At 48.2% G+C, this 20,685-nt stretch overlaps 7 protein-coding genes across 7 annotated transcripts; 4 read left to right on the top strand and 3 right to left on the bottom strand.

Moving 5' to 3' along the window:
* Nucleotides 1-1,751: 1,751 nt before the first annotated feature.
* N7508_010496 (uncharacterized protein) lies at nt 1,752-3,940 on the top strand (the record flags this gene model as incomplete). The annotated part of the gene is made up of 6 exons (XM_058468556.1): nt 1,752-2,080; nt 2,139-2,276; nt 2,333-2,742; nt 2,796-2,845; nt 2,902-3,595; nt 3,816-3,940. 6 exons carry the CDS (start codon nt 1,752-1,754, stop codon nt 3,938-3,940), a joined length of 1,746 nt encoding a protein of 581 aa, XP_058316402.1.
* Nucleotides 3,941-4,648: 708 nt separating this feature from the next.
* N7508_010495 (Hsp70 family protein) lies at nt 4,649-7,157 on the bottom strand (the record flags this gene model as incomplete). The annotated part of the gene is made up of 8 exons (XM_058468555.1): nt 4,649-4,878; nt 4,947-5,100; nt 5,155-5,248; nt 5,423-5,520; nt 5,582-5,681; nt 5,746-6,037; nt 6,089-6,155; nt 6,324-7,157. The coding sequence occupies 8 exons, from the start codon at nt 7,155-7,157 to the stop codon at nt 4,649-4,651; spliced, it is 1,869 nt and encodes a 622-aa protein (XP_058316401.1).
* A 381-nt stretch (nt 7,158-7,538) lies between these two features.
* Nucleotides 7,539-9,249, top strand: N7508_010494 (uncharacterized protein; the record flags this gene model as incomplete). Its single annotated transcript, XM_058468554.1, has 3 exons — nt 7,539-7,793; nt 7,868-8,648; nt 8,699-9,249. The coding sequence occupies 3 exons, from the start codon at nt 7,539-7,541 to the stop codon at nt 9,247-9,249; spliced, it is 1,587 nt and encodes a 528-aa protein (XP_058316400.1).
* A 1,158-nt stretch (nt 9,250-10,407) lies between these two features.
* On the bottom strand, nt 10,408-11,274 carry N7508_010493 (endonuclease/exonuclease/phosphatase family protein; the record flags this gene model as incomplete). Its single annotated transcript, XM_058468553.1, has 1 exon — nt 10,408-11,274. The coding sequence occupies one exon, from the start codon at nt 11,272-11,274 to the stop codon at nt 10,408-10,410; it is 867 nt and encodes a 288-aa protein (XP_058316399.1).
* A 476-nt stretch (nt 11,275-11,750) lies between these two features.
* N7508_010492 (curved DNA-binding protein (42 kDa protein)) lies at nt 11,751-13,260 on the top strand (the record flags this gene model as incomplete). Its single annotated transcript, XM_058468552.1, has 5 exons — nt 11,751-11,778; nt 11,898-11,981; nt 12,040-12,144; nt 12,205-13,017; nt 13,073-13,260. The coding sequence occupies 5 exons, from the start codon at nt 11,751-11,753 to the stop codon at nt 13,258-13,260; spliced, it is 1,218 nt and encodes a 405-aa protein (XP_058316398.1).
* A 1,278-nt stretch (nt 13,261-14,538) lies between these two features.
* Nucleotides 14,539-17,942, top strand: N7508_010491 (putative PHD finger domain protein; the record flags this gene model as incomplete). The annotated part of the gene is made up of 4 exons (XM_058468551.1): nt 14,539-14,581; nt 15,018-15,051; nt 15,109-16,497; nt 16,577-17,942. The coding sequence occupies 4 exons, from the start codon at nt 14,539-14,541 to the stop codon at nt 17,940-17,942; spliced, it is 2,832 nt and encodes a 943-aa protein (XP_058316397.1).
* A 637-nt stretch (nt 17,943-18,579) lies between these two features.
* N7508_010490 (uncharacterized protein) lies at nt 18,580-20,598 on the bottom strand (the record flags this gene model as incomplete). Its single annotated transcript, XM_058468550.1, has 8 exons — nt 18,580-18,707; nt 18,911-19,442; nt 19,504-19,698; nt 19,750-19,930; nt 19,983-20,053; nt 20,103-20,169; nt 20,219-20,330; nt 20,439-20,598. The coding sequence occupies 8 exons, from the start codon at nt 20,596-20,598 to the stop codon at nt 18,580-18,582; spliced, it is 1,446 nt and encodes a 481-aa protein (XP_058316396.1).
* Nucleotides 20,599-20,685: the final 87 nt, after the last annotated feature.

Below are 20,685 nucleotides of genomic sequence, written 5' to 3'. Positions count from 1 at the left end.
ATGGGTGTAGATATTCAAGCATGATTTGACCAATTATTCACTACTTTATGCCCATAATCCCTGTAGTTGAACCCTAGGTTAATTCTTCTCTATAAATATAGGCTCTAGTCTTACAATTCAAAAGAAATATACCTTTTGTCATGAACTGCTACCGTTCACGGTGAACTAGTCCTCAAAGGTAATACTTCTCTTGGTAACTGCTTATCCCGGCCTGGCGTTGGGTGCGCACGCGTACAATTTTGCGTACTTATTAGTTAGTATGTGTATCAGTCCCAGGCATGTCAGCCTGACGGCTGACATAGTGGTCTTTTTGACCTAGTTGGTTGACATGTATTGACCTGGGTGCATGCCTTCACACATTCTTATTAGTCTATTCAACTAAGTAATCCGATCCGGTCATCTTCGGTTTTAGATTAAGGCGAGCGCTATTAGCTAGGGTCGATAAAGCTCTCGCGCGGTATGTCGGCCCTAAGGCAGATATGCAGTCCCACTATATAAGGATGATTCTCCGGAAAGAGTGTAGGGCGAATACGCCTATATACGTAGGGGTCAATTTTGGGCCGGCCGATTGACATCTAGCGCTATAGTCGGGGCTGAGGAGGAAAATAGGGCCGGACGAGGGAGGGCAGCTCGGATTGTAGTCGCTGGGTTGCTCAGGAGCCGATGAGTCACAGGGGGGAAATGGGGCGGCGGTGGTGCTAAGCTCAGTGATTCGGGGCAACAAAAAATGCCTCACCTACGAGGCGTAGGAAACAGGAAGGCGAAAAAGAAAATCGGGTTTGTTGTACACAGCCAGTGCTGCTAGGTTATAAATACATAGAATGCTTCAATTTCTATCCAACATCCGATATGGTGTAACGGCAGCGTCAGTGGAAGGGCCACGGTCTATCGTGGTCGAAACTCCCCAAAACCGTGGTCTTTCCACACATACATTTTGGCCAACTGGGTACCGCGCCTAGTCCTGACGCTATACCTAGTTGGAATTAGTGGGAAGCTACTAGCGCATACATGGAGTGAATTGATTCGCCGACGAGCCCTGACACTCCGGACACTCCGTTACAATAGTGAAGAGGCAATCTAAAACTCCTTTTCAAAAATCCCAATAATATATCCATCTCAATGAAAAAAAAAATATACGAGTTGTACTACTGCGCAAAGATTGTCTGCTATCAAAAGAATACCTAGATAGATGACAAAATAGTGTACGGAAAGTACGTTTAGACAAGGGTTACTAAACGAACAACTTGTATTTGGGTGGGTCCGGCGAAATTGAGTGGGCCGACGGGCATGTCACTGGCGTAAATTGGATGACTTTGACGTAGATCAATCATAGAGCCATCGGTACTCAATTGAAGAACATCACAAAATCTTACTATTGTAGGAATCCAAATTCCGTTTTCCTTCTTTCCCTATCTTGATTAGTCTTTTCATTTTGATATGCGCGTGGACCTAGAGCATGATTCTGACTACTCACATGAAAGGAGGGTTTAACCCGGACAAGCTTTAAACAGCTGGATGTGATAGCAAATCGGTTCACCAAAATTCAGACACCGCTGTATTCTTATTTTCAAACAATCAAGATACATATTTCTACGTGCAAAAGCCCTTATCACTTACAGGGGGTCCTTATCTTTTGCAGGGGTAACGCACTAATTCTCGCGTATTGATGTGCTTCTGAGTGCGGGGTCTGCTCATTTTGTTGACTACTTCCTTATCAATCATATTCCGAAAAATTCCTTACTCGTGTCTAAATGGATCACGCTGAATATGCAAATCGGTGGAACTTAGCAAAGGAGCTACACATAAAATTCCTCGGGCCAGTGCAACCTAGTCAATGGCCCAGCACTCATGAAAGGCTGTTCTCGGATGTGCAGAAACTGGGCAAGCGGACATTCCACTGGTTCACTGAGAGTATCACTATAGACACCCTTGAAAAGCCATGGAGAAATGCCATTCGAAATCGTGCCATGCGTCTCTCGAAGCTAGCTGAGGAGAGTAAGCGTATCCGACGAAATGAAGACTCGTGGAGATTTACCATCGAGAATGAGGTCATGCATCGTTTTACAGTAGAGGTCGCTTGGTAAGGGAACGTCTACCCCCCATTTTCAATGCAAAACATTGTTCTCATTTGAATCCAGTACTCAATGCCGCAAACGACTTTGGGAGTCGGAAATCCCTGCAACAACGGACAGTATCAATTGGCAGGCGGACTCACTCGAAGCTCGACGTCGCAAGCGCAAGCCTTGCCGATGTCCTAGAGTTTGGGGACAAAATTAGTATGAATCATTCATCTATCTCAAATGTTGCCTCTGGTGATTAACCTTGGTAACAGTGATGATGGGGGCATCAATATGCTCTTTTCGGACCGGGTTAAAGCAACAATAAAGCATTACCCAGCATTAGAAGTTGCTGCTCAACCTGGAAGGTTGAAAAAGTATGAAGCCCCCGATCGTGTTTATGGGCTCAAACAGACTGATAACTTCAAAATACTTCTGGATTCCACTGATCGTCGTAGCTTGGTGGCTTCTACCAGACGGTCCCTACGTGAATCAATAGAATATACTCCATTTGGCCCGGAGGGTGAGCCATTGCTATACCCGTTCCTGATCATGGAGGCAAAGACGAGCAATGGCGCAAGTCGAGCAGAAGTGGACATGCAAACAGCTTTCTGCATCAAACGACTCTTAAAGCTGCAACATGACTTACGAGCAGCGACAGGAGATGACACGCAGTGGCCTACGGGTCCGCTTGTTTGGTTCTTGAATTGGAGGGGGAGAGTTGGGACGTCTCCGTAGGAACGACCGAGACCCAGCAGGGGGGCGATATGAACTCAGAGATACACTATGTACGCGAATATACCCAAATACTCAGGTTCCAGGGGTATGAGCTGACAGCTCTCAGAATATTGTCGATTTGTGGAATGGCAACATCTCCTACCTAGATGATTCTTTGCAGCTGCTGTTGATTGTTGACTATATATTTGATTGGGCTCGCGATATCTATCGTCCGGCAATATTGGGCGAATTGGATGTTTTGGCGACAGGAGATATCACGGCAACTGATCCGGGTGTCTTCTCAACAATGTCTAGCAGGATAGCCAGCTGGATGAACGCGTCAACTGAGGGACAAACAACACAGGTCTCAACATTTGGCGAGCCTCCAGATCTGAATTACTTGAAAGTCGTATCTCAGGAAGGCGTGATTCGAGATGCCCATATCATCGAATCACGGTATGTTGGCCTCAGAATCACTGAAGATGACGTCGATACGTTTTTGCTCTCGTTTCCATGCGCCAAGACTGCAGAAATCTGGCTTTTTGATATACTGAAATGTCTTTCTGGGTCATGGAGAGTAGATGCAGAAACGATTGATGCATTGGAAAGCTTTTGGACTGCTGAGCCTAGACCAACTCGGGATAAATTTCGGCGTGAGGAAATCTTTCATCTCAATATCGCCATTCACATGTTCGTGTCTGAACTATGGGAGCCAATTCGACAGATCACGTGCTTTTCAATTACCGAGAGCGCATTGCATGTTATCTTTTCTAGACTTGGACACGTCCAACATCCCGATTTCACCCAACATCCGGAAGTCGGTAGGAATGCCATTGAAACCATTCTTGGTCGCATTCAGAGACAATCTATCATGGAGAACCTAACTGCCGCTGTCTCTATGCTTTACATGACGAGCAATTTCCACAAAAAAGGCAGTAGAGATCAATGCAAGGTGTTAGTGACGAGATGCAATGGTGTCAAAGCCGGATTTCGAGTCGACAAGTCCTCTCAACTCATCAGATCGGTGATGTCTATTTACAGATCCCACAAGATTGGACAACGAGAGCCACAAGATTCGTATCTGCGAATATCACGTCTTCAATGCCTGCAATCCATCGAGCAACGGGGAGAAGAGGTCCAAATGTGGCCCCAACTTCCTTCCCTGAGCCTTGATCAGAAACAGAAGGGTGTGTTAGTTGATGGATATAACCAAAGTAAAGGTTTTCCAAGTCATTGCCTTTACGTGGTTGATAGATCAGTTGAGTTTGAAGACCTACCTGAGCTTCTTGATAGGATTTCAAGAGATGGACCTTATTTTGGCACGATGCAGCTAGGCTCGGATCAGTGGCATGAAGACAACCTTCGTCATCTGAATAGCCCAGCAAAGCTGAAAGGCAAGTGGAGCTCAAAGAGGGAGCCTGGTTATTTTGCTCGATGGATACAAACTCTGAAAAATGAGCGAGCGCAGCGAGAGCATCTGGCGGGATGTAGTTCAACATCGCCCATGAGTCTCTCATCGGATGAAGAAAGCGGAGTTTAAAGGGGCCTAGGTCTTGAATAAAATTCACCTACCATATCATCAACACACCTGGTCTTCGAGGACAAGGTAAAAGAGGTCATCGAGCGGTAATCCTGGCACTTTTTAGCTTCGCCTTTTTCCGAATCAAAGGATATCCCGAGTCAATTTTTAATCATTTCTCTCTATCATTATCCACTTTGCTCTATTCTATTTTAAATAGCAACGGGCCAACGAATAATAGGACGACGTATATGATAGAAAAGAAACAAGTAATCTAGACAACAAGACAATAAAAAAGCAATGAAACTTCCAAAAGGAAATGGTCTCTGGCTCCTGGGAACAGCTGATTTGAAATTTACTCTGCACCGGGTTCGAATGATGCCGCGATGCAGACCTGGGTTGAAGCTCGGACTTGTTCGCCGGGAGGGTATCTCAAAGAAACAGTGAGATTTCGGCCCGTGAGCTGCGTAATAAGATCGTAATGGATCTCGTAATATTTCTTGTCTTCTCCGCATATCAGCTGTAAATCAAACCGGGTCATCAACTCTGTGAGATCCACCACGATCATTCCAGCAGGTTCGGATACTAATCGAATCAGCCAATCTGCAAAATGACGAGAATTGATGAAAGACAAATTTGTGTGAAATACATACCTCCTTTGTTCATCTCGTGTTCCAAGGTGTAGTGGTCTTTTATTCCGTCTTTCTCAGAATAATAGATTTGTTCCCTGATTTCCCAATTCTGCCCTTCCTCAAAGATCTGATAGTGTTCTTTCACAAAGGTTTCATTCCATTCCACGACACGGCCCTTGGAAAATTGTTAGAGAAGGGAAAGGTTGGGCTGATTGGGTTTAGAAATTACCTTTTTGATGATCCAATTGAGACAATTTGTGGCGTACTCCCGAAGGTTACATGGGTTCAGGAAAGATGCCTTGTAACGATGTCCCTCGAATTTCCTGTTATATTCTTCAATTTGCAAAATTCCAATATTTGCAAGGATTTTTCGGGAGGGTCCGTTGCTTTTGTTTATCGCACGATATACAGCTCCGCTAGACACAATCGCTTCCCATCCGCTGAAACGATGCCCTCGAGTTAGGCAGGAGTTCAATGAGAAAAAGATAAAAACATACCTATCTCTGGGATAAATCAATTGGAGGTGCGGAAATTTTGTGTTCATGAACTGTCGTAATGTGTTTGACTGCGAGTAACCACCGACAAGGATTACCTTCTATGGAGCGAGTCGATCCGATTAGACCGTGTCCACAGATAAGACATAGAAAAGAGCTTACTTTCAAAACCAATTTTCTGTCTGTACAAAGATCCTCTTGTTGTTTTATCAGACCGGCGATACCTTCAAGGCTTGGTTGAAACCATCCTTGTACCGCCCTCCTGTAAGATTCCGGTCAGTAACCCCGAACGAAGCAGAGAAGGTAAATAGAAGGGATTGTAAAACCTGGAGATCTTGATCATATTGTTCGCAAAGCCAATTCTCTCGTCGAAACCATGTTGTAGATTTGCTTTTAAACCGTGAAAATCGAGGTATTCATATCCGTCTAGACCGCGACTGGAATCAAAATTTCTTTTGAGGTCTTCCTCAAATCTCCGGAAAACGTCATGGAAGAGCTGATACTCGATTGAAATATCTTTCTCCGAGAGGACTCTATGAGAATCCGACCTGGATCTGAAGCGATTCCTTAGATCTTTCTCCATTTCTCGATTGACACAAGTAGATCCAAAATCGTCACCTATTAGATGCTTTAGCTAAAGTCTTGTGATATGAGCATATTTCCTTTTACCCTTAGGATCAACGGCCTCAGTCAGGCGAAGTGGATTTTGTTGTTTTACGTTGTAAGTTGTGACATCCTTGAGCAAACTCAGTAAAATTTCGCAGTGTAATTCATTATCCATCTTACCACAGTGCCGCCTCCGGCATCGCACACTAGAAATGTTTCCCCTTCCTTTGACGGTTTGGAAGGTAAAAATATAAGCTTGCTTCCGATCATGATGCTGTGCATTGGAAGCTTCACATACCTGCAATCGGTTGACACCTGTCATTACGTCAACAGCAAAAGCCGCAGCGGCTTCGGGCTCGTTGATGATGAACAAGTCAAATGCATCTGGCTGACCAAGTGAAGCCATCACTGTGGCGTCTTTCACTATCTCTTGCATGGACCAGGAGGTACGCAAACGCCATCCGGCGGGAACAGAAAGAGAAAGTTCCACTGGGCTTGTTTCCCGAAAGTCTTCATGATCCGCCAGATGTTTTTTGGTATAGCGAAAAACTTCAACCAAATAATCTGTAATGACATCTTTCACAGATTTACCCAGATTTCTCATTGTCTCCTTCATCTCCCGAATCGCATCAGTATCATCCAGTTCAAGTCCAGGCTTTTCCAGAATAAGTTTTGCGAATCTGATAAGTCTGTTAGAAGCATTTAGTGACTCTCCACTGCACTGGGCATGCTTCAATTTGGGGCGAGCTTCATAACCCCAGAAATACTTCCCCTCCAGATACAAGCCTTCGCTTGGAACTTCACCTTTGCTCTGATCCCGACCTGAATGTGGCCAATTGGTGATGGACTTGATGGCATTCCGAGCAACGGTGGCTGGACGATCCTGGGAATTGAACTTGTAGTATGATACTGAAGTCATAGTAGTTCCGAAGTCGAGGCCAATAACAAATGTCGGTTCATTCGGGCTCATGGTGTTAGTGCTCTGAGCTTCCAAAAAGGAGGTTGTCTGAGGGCTGGCCGTGTAGGCCCTTAAAGAAGTCGATGTGACTGGGCCTCTATTTTTGTCATTGGTATTTCGAATTTTCGTTTTCCGGTATGCCAAGTTCTGGGATAGGTTTCGCTTAGGAGGCATTTTCTCGCGTTTTGGTATGACTGAGATGGAGGGACTTGAGGAAAATACAATTTTGCTCAGCCCAGGGGGCCACAGCTTAATCTTTTCTCGGACGGACCACAAGGCACCCACACTATTTACACTAGCAGGGTTGTGGTTTCACTAAGAATGTAGTTGACCGCGCTAGCTGTTGGCTCCAAGCGAGCCCTCCCATCCTCATCGGCGGTGGGAAATAATTCAACAACACTGCGATTTGAAAGCATTGTGCAACTATACCCACTATTTGGTGATGAACAAATCCATCAGACCGGCTAGCGATGGTAAAAAATTGACCCCAAAAACCTACCCAGTTACAGTCCATCGATCAGTGGCTCCAAGGCTCAGGGGCATATTACTGTCAATATGGATCGGCACTCACCGTTTACATATTCCTTCTCCCGAGCACATTCGGACAGCTCGGATAGCAAACGAGGGAAACGGCATCGGGAGTTCGGCTTCGCTGCAGATCAAGGTTCCGCCCTCATAGTGGCCAACAAGCGACATCGGTCAAGACCCAGGCGGTTTCCAGAGCGCGAGGCTTACTGCGACAACTCAGAAGAGTCATTACCTGACCAAGAGATGCCAAAGACTCGAAAGAAACCAAATTTTGCGGTAGAGGTACGAACGCCCGCGAACGACGGCCAAGACAGGGCCGCTCTTTAAAGATCAAATCAGCTGATGTCAATTTGAAGATCCAGACATCTATTCGCAAGAAGCAAAAGCCAGTCCCTAAGATGGGCGCGATTGAATCAAGCCCAACGGGCGTCAAACCCCACTCTATCAATTCCCCGACAATTGAGTGGCCTTCCTTAAGAACCGATGATAGTCCAGCATGCGAGATAAAGCTCCTCAACCGTCAAATTGATTTCCTAGCAATGCGAGACTGTCGGAAATTAGAGAATTTGGAGAATCAACTTTTGATCTTGAAGGATGAAAACTCCAAGCTTCATCGACATCTGGATTGGTACAGAAAGATGGAAAAGGCTAAGGCGACTAATTCCAGCAATATGGACGAGGTAAAAGAGTTAGCTGCGGAGCTTGAGCGGAAGAACAGCGAAATCATGGAGAAGATCAAACAGACTGAGTGTGTCACAGAGCAGCTCAACTCAGCTGAGGGATTGAACATTATCTTGAAAGACTTCAAGTTTGGCCATGTTCAGGCTACAAGATTTCTAGACGAAATGGGCAATCTTGAAAGAAACGCATCCCGAGCCGCCCGTGTCTTGGTGCAATGTTTGTCCGATTCTAAGATAGCAGTGCTAGGGAAAACACCCGAAAGAGAGGCGAAGCTTGACTTCTTGGTCAAAAGTACACTTGGTGCAGTAAATGCACTGTCCACTCATCCCAAGTTTGCGATGTGTTCCCTTCTTTCAGGCTTTCTCCGGGATGAAATTTTTCACGCGGATTGCTGGGGGGCTCTTTCGCGGGAGGGATATATGTTGAGGGGTTACCAAGAGGTTATTGAGAAGAGCTGTGAGTTTTGAGCGGCCGTTTCGGTTTTTATTGTCACTGATGAAGTATAGTTCCCAAGGGCACCCTGGAAGGCTTTCATAGAGCTACGGTTGAGGTAATGCTGGAGAAAAACCACCAGTTTCGTGATTGCTGGGTCCAATCTCATGTGGAAAATGCACGGTGCAAGTTTCTAAAACTTTGCAACCCGTTCCTCGATGAAGCCATGCTTGCCAATATAAATTCAGACATCCAAGAGGCTTTGAACCTTTTTCTGACAGACGCATTTCATTTTCGTGCTCGTTGCGTCCCACCCAATGGAAGTCACTACGAATTTGTGCAATTCGAGCCAGGAGACTTATTTGATCCTAATTTTATGGAAGCACGGGAGGTAGATGGTACCCTAGTGTCTGTTTCTGATGAAAATCTTTATCTAGTCAAGCTTTGTGTTCACGGATGTCTGGTATCTCATGCAAGAGATGGGAATTCAGTTGATGCAATAACTTCGAGGACGCTCGCTCAAGCGTTTGTTTCTACCATGGATGAGGGTATTGGTACTACAGCAGGGGGGACTTTGAAGACTATGAAAGCCATTGTGTTGTTAGGTGACACTGTTGAGCCATAACTTCTCCAGATTATGAAATTGACACATTATTTGTTTCCTGTTCGCATCTCTATCTTCAGTTCGCATGATAGGTTTCTTGTCCTTCTATCTCGTCCTCTATGCTAATCACTAATGGAACTAACTGGTAATGCGATCATAACGTGCCTCAATGATATAGGTGAGGACGCGTTGATATCTGGAATCGACTGCGCGATACACTGATGTCAATCGAGGGGGTAGGATGTTTGCGCGCGGCCTAGGTCGTCGCCTCGCCGCTTTGTAGAACCGAAGGCCGATCTAGGCCCCGACATGATCGCAGTGAACTATTACAGTCATCGTAAAAGCAGAGACTATCCCTATTTACTCACTTAACTGCGCTGATTGTGTTAGAACCGGCTGACACGAATCACGGTTGAGACAGTCTGATTAGTCCATTAAACTAAGTAATCCAATTCGGTCATCTCCGGTTCTAGATTGATGCGAGCGCTATCAGCTAGGGTCGACAAGGCTCTCGAGCGGTGTCTCAGCCATAAAGCAGATTTATACTCCCGCTGCACAGTGATTATTATCCTAAAAGAGTGTGGGGCGATTGCGCTTATGTGTGTAGAAGGTCAAATATTCGCCGGCCGATTGATATCTAATGCCATGGTTAGGGCTGAGGAGAAAAACAGGGTCGGACGAGGGAGGGCAGCTCGGAGTGTAGGCACGGGGTCGAAGAAGAGCCGACAATTCAAAGGGGCAAAAGGGGGTGGCAGAGCTCAGGAGCTCGGTGATCCGGGTCAATAGCAAAATTGTCTCACCTGGCATATGTGTGTAAGAGGTAGAAGCGTGGAAAAAGCAATGCAAGAATGGGAAGTAGAGTAATATCTCATAGAAAGGAGTAGAGTGGTCTGGATATCCCACACCGCTCTTTTGTGTCATACTGCACTAAGTGGTACATCCTTTTATCCAGCATCCGATATGGTGTAGTGGCTAACATCGTCGTCTCTCACACGACAGCCGGGGGTTCGATTCCCCCTATCGGAGCTTCTTTTTTGTTCTATTTTTTGGCGTCTTTTTTGGTGTCTTTTTAAACATTATTTTTGAAGTTTTCTGTTCAATCGGTATCTTTTCAAGCTAAGCCGTACTAACTTTATGCAAGAATTTTGTCGGCAACCACAATGGGAGTCATAGATTGTGTTACAATATGAAGTCCACCACAACAGCACGATGATCGGAGCTCAAAACACCATTATCAAACTGGTTTGGTAGCACAGCATATCCAACGACTTTCAATCTTTGCTTCGGACTCTCTTTAGGTACCAACGCATAATCAATGCGTGAGCGGGGCTCATCCTCGTATCCGAAACCAGTCCATGTAATATAGTCACCAAAGCGATGTGAGGTTGGAACTTGCTTATATGCATCAAGCAAGGTTGTTGTCAGCTCTTGGTAAGCTTCCTGGTTCTCCTCACTATTGAGGTCACCGGCCAAGAAGGTGCCCGAGATGAGGTTGAAAAATTCGTGCTGGCTGTATTCATGGATCTTTCCTAGGATTATACGTGCAGCTTCGAGACGGGAGCGAGATCCCTGGTCATCAAGATGGGTGTTCATGGCAAGAACCGTATTGCCGCTCTTACGATGCTGGAAAACGCCAATGGTAACGATCCGAACCGAGGCTGCATCCCAGCTTTTCGACGGTATATTCGGCGTTTCGGACAGCCATACTGTCTCCCAATGTGCTAGCTGCCATACTGATGCTCGGTAGAAAATAGGGGAATATTCTCCAGCTTCTTGGCCATTTTCTCTGCCAACTCCTATGTAGGCCCACTCCAGTGCTCCGGGATATATATCCTGGTTCAACCCGTTCACCACATCACCAAGTTGGTCATGAAGAACCTCTTGTAAACAGATGAATGACTCATCACAGTATCGAGTTTCATGTTTGAATTCATTTAAAAGCAATTGTTTGCGATCATCCCAGGATAGCTCACCTTTGAAAAGGTCTGAGCCGCCATGTCGGATGTTATGAGTTAAAACTCGTATGGGGACGGCTGGGGTCCTCATGGTGTAAAGAGAAGGAGGTCAGGAGACCTTTGGACTTAAAAGAGGGGAAATTCAGATGAGGAGAAGTTGATGGAGGTCTGATCCTGTCTAATGATGTCCAAACCTGTCGGACCCTGGTCCCTGTCTCGCCAACCCTGGGGTAAAATGCATCTAGATTTACATAATATATACCAAATATTCACATAATACACACAATGTCGTAGTGAAATCATGTAACACTTGTGCCGTGTGCGGGGGCCATGCATGAGGTCAATGAAACTGCGATTCCATGACGTCTTTGCCGAAGCCCTAGATAGACACCTCAATATTCAGGCTTCACGGCACCAAGGCAAATATCCCCCCACTACCCACTAACGCTGCGAAGCCCACTTGCTCGTTCGCTGCACACTTGTCTGTTCCTCTTCTTCCGAGTTTACTCTCTCCCGAATCCACCTGCATTTATCTGTTTTTGCTCTACGAGCTCAATTTACTCCACAATGGCGGACCAAAAAGAACCCGAGGTTGGTATGTAAACTCCAAGCTCTGACGTTTGTGGGTAGTTTCAACGTGACTAGCTCTGTTGGCTCCCAAGTCAAAGGAAATCCTCTCCAGGTTGCCAGAGCTAACATTGTGATCGCTTCTAGACTACACCCTCAACAACCCCGATACATTGACCAAGTACAAGACCGCTGCTACCATTTCCCACAAAGTCCTCGAGGCCGTGAGCGGTATGTTGCGCACCTCAATCCGAATTCTCAAGCTTTGCGATCTAACTGTCAAATCTAGCTCTATGCGTGGAGGGCGAGAAGATCGTCGAGATCTGCCAGAAGGGTGACAAGCTCCTCGATGAGGAGATCACCAAGGTCTACAAGGGAAAGAAGATCCTCAAGGGTTTGTCCACCTCTCGGTCGCATGAAGATGATCCATACTGATTATACGGTATGGCTGAAGGTGTCGGCCACCCCACCACTGTCTCCCCTAGCTCCTATGTCACTCCCTACACTCCTCTTGTGTCCGAGACCGCCGAGGCTGAGGCCGTCCTGAAGGCCGGTGAGATCGTTAAGATCCAGCTTGGTGCTCAGATTGATGGATTCGGAACCATTGTTTGCGATATGGTTGTCGTCCCCAAGAAGGGTGCCGCCAAGGAGGTTGTTACCGGCCGTGAGGCTGACCTCATTCTCGCTACCCACTACGCCAACGAGCTTCTGCTGAGACTCATGGTTCCCCCCGGTCTTTTGGCCCAGGGTACCGATGAGGAGAAGAAGAAGGCCGCCGCCCAGAAGGCCCCTACTCAGGCCCACATCTCCTCTCTGATTGAGAAGGTCGCCAAGGCCTACGAGGTCAACGTTGTTGAGAACACCACCAGCTGGCTCTTCGGCCGCAACGAGATCGAGGGCGAGAAGAAGATCATTCTCTCCCCCGGCAACGGTACCCGTGGTGACGGTGTTCCCGAGGTTGGTGAGGTTTGGGGTGTTGAGATCGGTCTCTCTCTGGGATCCGGTAAGGTCAAGACCCTCGACCACCGCGCCACTCTGCACCGCCGTACCACCACCACCTATGGCCTCAAGCGTCCTAGCTCCCGTCAGACCCTTTCTGAGATCGTCAAGAAGTTCGGTACCTTCCCCTTCAGCTTGCGCCAGCTCGATGACGAGAAGGCCGCCAAGGTCGGTATTGTCGAGTGTGTCCGCAGCGGTGTCGTGCGCCAGTACGAGCCCGCCGGCGAGACTGACGGCTCCGCTGTCTCTCGTCTGTTGACCACCGTTGGTAAGTTTCGTCCAAACTTGCGCAGTACATGAGTATAGAAGCTAATTCCTTCCAGCCATCACCAAGAACGGTCTCACCAAGCTCGCCGCCGCCAACCCCGTCGACCCCGAGCAGTACAAGTCTGACAAGAAGATCGAGGATGAGGAGATTCTCAAGATCCTCGAGCAGCCCCTTGCCCGCTCGACCGGCAACAAGAAGAACAAGAACAAGAAGAAGACCAAGACCACCGGCGGTGATGAGTAAATCAACCAGCCGAACTGTGCTCACTTTGTTTGAAATACACACTGATCGAGTTGTGAAAACTGTTTCGTGCAATCTGAATGAGAAGCAGAAGCAGAATCAAATATCCAATGACGAGCTTCGCTGCAGGTCATACTATCCAAAAACAAAAGAAAAACAGTTGATTTTTCCAATGACGTGCGAATGGGCTGGCAATGCCAATCCCGATTTTTGAGAAAAGAAAAAGCTCGGTATATACTCAATCGACAAAATTGGCGCCGGGAGACCTTCTCATCTTTTTTGGAGGCCATTCCGTCTTGTATGTAGCATTTGGAGCAGACCACTTGGGCCGAATCAAGACGTTGCCAGTCTGTACTTTCGTGTTGTAGTCTGTAGAAGGATGATGTATTATCTCAAGCTTGTACTTTGCGTATATTTTTGGTTGTTCATCATATACAGAGCTTGGTACTCGGGACAAAGCTTCATTATAGCTGTTTTGAAGACACTGTCAAGGAGTCTCGGGATACACACTTTTAGTATAAGATTTTGCCTTTGGCAGTTTGGGTGATGATTCACTCCTCTTGATCCGTCCTGGATATTCAACACATCTACAGACTTTCTACCATATCCAGTCTACTAGCTTTCCTCGCGGACAGAAAAAAAGAAGATGTTCCCAGGAGCGTAGTGTACCTGGTGAGCTTATTGCCTCTGCCTACTTGCAAGCGTGCTTGACAGAAATCAGCTGTGACAGGCCTTATTACGCAGCTCCTGTTGTCTCTGTGTGCACTATGTAGCTCAAGCTATCTATTCAGGTCCTTGCTTCTCAAGTTCAGGAATCAATGGTATATGTCAATAACATCACACGATAGTTGTGCCATGTCAGGTGGAAGCCATATCAAGTAGAAAAGACAGTAAACTGCCGCGAGCCCTAAGCTATTGACGGACAGGCAGAACTACTCATGAGTCTCGAAGCCCAAACAACAATATCAACCACGTAGAGACTGCCAATAAGCTAAAGGCAGTGTGTTCCTATTGTTGTTGAAGGGCACCTGAAGTCACAAGCACCTCAAGGTAGAGACCCAATCTAGAACGCACAGAGTTCTATTGTCGTTCCCCAAAGGGAAACACAGATCTGTCGCGCACGAGGTGTTTCCTACCTTTCTCTTTTCTTCATCATCTTCTTCCTCTTCTCTTCTCCTCGTCTCTTTCCAACACCTTTTCCTCTTTTTGTCCACACCCTCTATTCTCTTTGCTTTCTCTTGCTACTGTTCCTTTGCTAATAATTCTATTCACACTGCCAAGATGGACACCGTCCGTCGCTTTTCGAAGCGCATTCGCGCACGAGGTAAGTGGTTGTTTGTCCAGTCCCTTCACCTTTTGTCTCCAGACCAACTTCCGTAACCCTTCGGAGTCTGCCACATCTTGCCCATGTATCTCTTACTCATTTATCCCCTCCCTATGACCTTGTCTTCTCCCTCTCTACCTTCTCTTCATATCATTGCCCACCTCCCCAGCCTTTGCCAACGTCTGATTGAACCATCTTCCTTCCCTTTCCCACGGCTTTCATCTACACATCTCCATCATACCGTCCGATCGAGATCCCAGGCTCTCAGTCTCATGCTTGTTGGGTCCTGCTCTGGTTGCTTCTGAGGCAGACCAAGTCATGGCCTCCCCAAGTACAATCGGACATCACTTTGAGCACTTTTTTTTCGTCGCTTCTTTTTTTTCATTTCATTTCTGACCATATTAAAATGCTTGATACTAATATTAAATTGCTACAGCTTCTGCCACTCCAACTCCGGAGAGCACATCACAGTACGTTGAACCAAAGACAGTTAGGGCATGAAGCGCGTGGCACTAACCCTAGCACAGGCCCCTTCCGCCTGCCCCTACGGGGCCCACTCCGTCCGGTCGACAGGCCTCTTCGCAACCGAAACGTCGGAAGCTTCAGAAGAAGCCCCCGGGCACTTCGAAGCCCAAGCCGCAGGTGTCAACAATGAAGCCGATTGGGGAATACCCATCGGCCGCGGAATACCGCGGTGCTGGCGTTACGCCGCCGTCGACTCAGCGCGTCGCGACAGTACCAGATGCCCGCGAAACTGAGCGCGAGCTCAGCGGGGCAGAGACCCCGATAGTAGACAAGAGCCCTGCAGAAGATACCGTCGAAGAAGCAGACATCGCAGTCGCCGCAGATCTCGCACCTCCGGCCAACGATCTCGGTCCCGCATTTTCTCCTCCCGATCCCAGCACGAACAACTCCGACTTCATAACCGTCCTGGACTCCCTTCCTCTTCCTACCTCCGACAAGTTCAACCTCCCAAAACTCAAGTACACCGTGAAGATCGCCGTCAACCATGCAATTGCAGGCGGCCACGCCCAATCCGCTCTCGCGCTTCTCTACTTCTGGTCCAATGCCATCGAGGATGACTTTCGTCTCTCTTTGATTGCCAACTTGGGAGGTGGCGAGATAGCCAATGACGAGCTGCGTCTAGCTTTTCTCAGCATTCTCAATGGCTCCTACGAAGATGCGCGCAAGTGGTATCAGACCTACGTCGACACCGGCGTTGCACGTCTCCCTGACATGCCCTCCGGGGACGACGAAGAGTCAAGCTTGTCATCTGTCAAGTCCGTTGAGCAAGGACCATCTTTCAAAATCTCCGACATGTATCGCGATACGAGTGGTGCCCGGCCTGAGGAACTGTTTGCGAGCGGCAAGACCAACACTGCGCCGCTTAAGCGGCCCAAGAAAGCATGCCCAGTCAACGAGAAAACTTTCAGGCGCAAGCGCGGATGGGAAGCAGATCCCGACCTGGAAGAAAACCTGCGGGCCAAGCGCCGTGAATACGAAGGGCACAACATCCATGATAATGCTCCAGTCGTCCAATACAGCGCATGCCGCGATGAACGGGGACCCCCAGATGCCATTGAGCATCCCTACACATTTGATGATACACCTGAAATCCACCGTTCTCGATCCCTCCCCGTCCGCGCTGGCGGAGGATCAATTCTCGACTTGCCTCTTCATGGAGAGAAGATAAAGGCGCCCTCTATCGTGTCTTCTGGCAATTCTCGTTTGATTAAGTTGACTAAATCACGACGCCAGAGCCTGAAGAAAACTCTCCCCGATGATACGCAGCGCGCACGGTCGCTCTCTGTTGACACGACCGTCTCCAGCCTTTCCTCACTTTCCAACTCCGTTTATTCCATGCGTTTCAATGACTGGGCTGCCGACCACGAACCGCGCTGCATGCCGAATTCCATGTACGTGTTTGATTTGTTTGACGTGTTTTCTACGCGTTGCTCTTCCCTCTCCCGTTCCACTTGCTAACATGAATCCTAGTGAGCCCCCTGAGAATAGTGACAACTGCCACCACTGTGGAAAGGGCGGCGAGTTGCTCTGCTGCGACACATGCGACAATGCATTCCACTTCCACTGCCTAGATCCTCCCTTGGATCCCAAGAATCCTCCCCAGGGCGAGTGGCACTGCCCCAAGTGCTCGATTCGCAACAGTTTTTCAACTTTGATTGCGCACTCCAAGCACTTCAAAAAGACCGAGTTCCAAGTGCCCCAGTCCATCAAAGACACATTCGAGGGCGTGCAAGAGGGAATCGTGTTCGATCGCGACTATGCCCGCAACCCGAAGCACCAGCGCTACTACAAGCCTGCGCCCCACCTGCCGCGGCTGACTAAAGCTCCCAAGCAAGATGGCCCTACCATCTACGCGAACCCGCAACTCCTGCGTGAAACCGACGCGAAGGGAGATCTCATCCGCTGCTCCAAGTGTAGTTTTACCTCAGGTAATACTCGCCCCATTATCACCTGTGATTATTGCCCTTGTCGGTTTCATTTGGATTGTCTTGATCCACCCCGCGCACATCCCCCTAACCCCAAAGTCGGGTGGATGTGTCCCAACCATGTTACTCCTGAGGATATGATTGCCACCAAAGAGGTCGATGGAATCTCGCGCTTCCGTCGTGTGCGCCGTTCCAAGAACATGAAGTTCATTGATTGTGACATTCGCCTCCCTGATGACCCCAACCAAAGTATTTTCGATGACGACTGGAAAGAACGTCGTGCTCGTTTCTGTGCCGGCGACGTCGTCCTCAACTTCATCAGTACTGTCAAAGATGACAATTTCGAACGTCAAACCAAGTATGCCAACAACGTTGAGCAGAAGTGCCTGGACCTGAGCAAGAAAATTGCCGAAGACTACTTCACCCGTCATGGTTTGACCGGAGCATCCGACGCCCAGTCCATGACCAACCTGCCCCCCGACCTGAAGCAGCAAATCTCATCTTCCGTCCGCGGAATGATCTCCGGGGCCCCAGTCTCCACCGCTGACTTCGACGCTGCCTCTGTCCTCCTCAGCCTCTCCCGAGCTGAGCCCCAAGCTTCGAGCGAAAGCCACGAAAGCCACACGGTCGATCTCACCTCGCCAAAGGCCGGCTCTCGCGTCGATGAAGGCATCGCCATCGAATCTTCTCATGTCACCTCCCCTCCCCCACTGAATGGCCCCCAAAGCCCCAACGCCACCTCCCATGCATCCCAGCAGTCAGAGTACGCCGACTCCGATATCTTACCCCGGATCCCAGTCTTCACCTCCGCAATGTTCAATCGCAACAAGCGATCCCGCGCCGACGACAAGGACCAAGATGTCATCGAGGAACCGGCGCAGAAGCGTCTGCACACCTCGGACACCGAGTAAAAAAAGTTCTCATTTTCATATTTTTTACCCTCCATCTCGGCGTCGTCTTTTTTTGTGTTCTGTTCCTCTCTCTCTCATTTGTTTCAACGCTCGCATCAAGGACACCCGGCGTTTTTGATCTATTCCTCATGATCGCTCTCATCATTGCGATCGTTCCAACAAATTACTCGAATTTAAATCTTCGAGCTGCCCGACCTCGGTTTTTTTTGCTTTTTTTTTCTCTGTTTCTTTTTCGAGTCTGTTTTTTTTCTCTCAATGTTGTTTTACTTTGCTTTTTTTTACTTGTTGTCTTAGGATTGTTTACGGGGCGGGCAGCTCGAAGAAGTGTACGATAGCATGGGCCAAAGGCCAAATGGATATTCGCCATTACCTAAACTTTTCTTTCTCCTTTGTGTCATTAGCAATAGCAGTAACAGTAAATTTAACAGGAATCTTTGCGACAGGCACAAGTTCGCGTAAACGTAATGGCATTTCGTACTCTACATGAATGAAGAAACAGCAGACCAGCGCTCGCATAGAAAGAACACACTCGAGAAAGTTATAAATTTCTCCCTCCGAGTAAGACCCAGCATCTAGGTCCGAGAAGTCGGATCCATGCGTACTGGGATACGCATGGTGCGAAGGGCAGGAAGGGCGTTTAGAGGAACTTCTTGGGCATGTTGGCTCGGCGACGCTTGTAGATGACGTAGGATACTGCAAGGAGGATCTGGAACGCAATCAACATGAACAGGAAGAAGCCCATGCGAGGGGATGAGGCGGTGATCACTATTTTGGGGAAGAAATGGGTTAGCCAATTGAAAGAAAGAAAGAAAGAAAGAAAGAAAGAAAGAAAGAAAGAAAGAAAGAAAGAAAGAAAGAAAGAAAGAAAGAAAGAAAGAAAGAAAGAAAGAAAGAAAGGATGGATGGGGATTCAATGTCTCCATTCATGGAAATAGAAAGAGAGACAAGGATGATAGGGATGGACTCACCACTCAACAAGTGACCTTGCAGGTTCTCACTCAGGCTCAGGTGAGAAGAGCGCAAAGTCTCATGCAGCTGGTTAAACCGACTGCTATAATCTTTGCCCTCGACATCACGTTGGATATTCTGGAGCAGCTGCTCCATACGGGCGAGTCTCGCGTCGAGGATGGCAGCGATCTGGTCCTGGGATGCCAGTTTCTGGAGCAACTCCGTGTGGCGGGCATCACCCTTGGATGCCTGGTTCTTGAGATCTTGGAGGATGGTGTTGGTAGCCTTGTTTGTGAGCTGGAGGCGGCCGCTGAGGTCGACGAACTGCGCGGCCAGGCCGGAGTCGGTCGCCGGGCTACCTCCGCCCTGAACTACGGGTGGGTTCTGGTTCACAATGGGCTGCTGGGCCTGCTGGGGCACGCTTCCCTGGTTAGAGGGGATCGTTTGGCCCCCAGAGGCGGACTCGAGGATGAACTTGAAGATTTCAAATGAGTCTGGGTTCTCGGGAGTCGCGGCTGTTATACCGAAGGTGTTTCCGGCTGGCAGGGTAATCTATTTGGGTTGTTGTTATACATCGGTCTTGTATAAAAGGGTTATATTGGATATAGCATACCTTGTTGGTCGAGAAGCAGGGCTTGTCATCGATGGTGACCTCGAAGATTGAGCTGGTGGACTTTAGCTTGACAACTGAAGGACGGCCTAGGTTGCGGTAAGAATAGTCGCAATGGCCAAAGGCCAAGCTATCGGGGCTGTTCTGGCTCTTATAGTCGGTTGTTCCGTCGTTCAAGAAACCACGAATGCTTCCACCCTGCGAGGAGATTAGTTCCTTTTCAATATGCGGACATCAGGAGTAACCTACTCTTCCGCCGTGATTATCAATGACGAGCGCGAATCCGTCGAACTGGCCGACAGTGTAGATACTGGAAGTACCAATGCGGGCCTGCCCATCCTTGGTATACCACAATTGAAGAATACCGCCTGCGCGTTCCGGGCCACTCGCGCGGAATTGGAACTCTGCAGACCATTCCGATTGAGAGACTCTGTCAAAATATTAGAGCTTAGTCCTCGTTTGGATTCCAGAGATTGACTTACGGGCTTTGTGCCCAAACAGATCCCCGCGTGTTACCCGGGTAAGGAGGTGTTAGGATGAGCTTGTCCGACAACTGCTTGACTGTTAGACCAGCCAAATCAACGTCTCATGGTGCCACTTACAAGAGAAGGATCATGTCCCTCGCCTCCAATTGCCCATCCTGGAATGGAATCTCGGTTTGGTGATATCCTGTTTGAGGTCAGTGTGCCTGAAGGCCACGCAACCCCTGGAGACTAACGTTTTACCGGTACCAAAGCTTGAGCTTTCAACAACCTGAGCCGTGGCTCCTGCGGCAAACAATACCAATGAAGCTAAAGTTCTCATCATGTTGTGTGGATTGACACGGAGACCTATATCGGTTCGATAGCTTCCAGAAGCTTCAAATAGCAATTATTCAATCGTAGAAATCTCTCAATGACCTTTATCGCAGTCACACTTTCGTCCTCGATCGCAAATACTGGAGACAACACGAGTGGTGATCCAGCCAACAACAACGGCAATAACGCAGAAACGAGCCTCCTTAGCAATGGCAGCAGCGGACGGCGAGAAATCAAAGAAATGATGAAGCTGTACACTGTTGAGAAGGGTATGGCGGATTCCGACGTCCGTGAAGTCCATGCGGAAAGTGTTCTCGGTGTCGCAGAGTATTGATATCTGTCCTTCTGTTTCCCTTTTGATTTGACCTCCGCATCAGGTCACGTGCAA

This window comes from Penicillium antarcticum (genome assembly GCF_028974205.1).
Source record: "Penicillium antarcticum strain IBT 31339 chromosome Unknown utg000009l_segment0_segment0, whole genome shotgun sequence".
Lineage (NCBI taxonomy): Eukaryota > Fungi > Ascomycota > Eurotiomycetes > Eurotiales > Aspergillaceae > Penicillium > Penicillium antarcticum.
The sequence above is the reverse complement of the archived record's forward strand: the minus strand, read 5'-3'. Positions and strand labels throughout refer to the sequence as shown.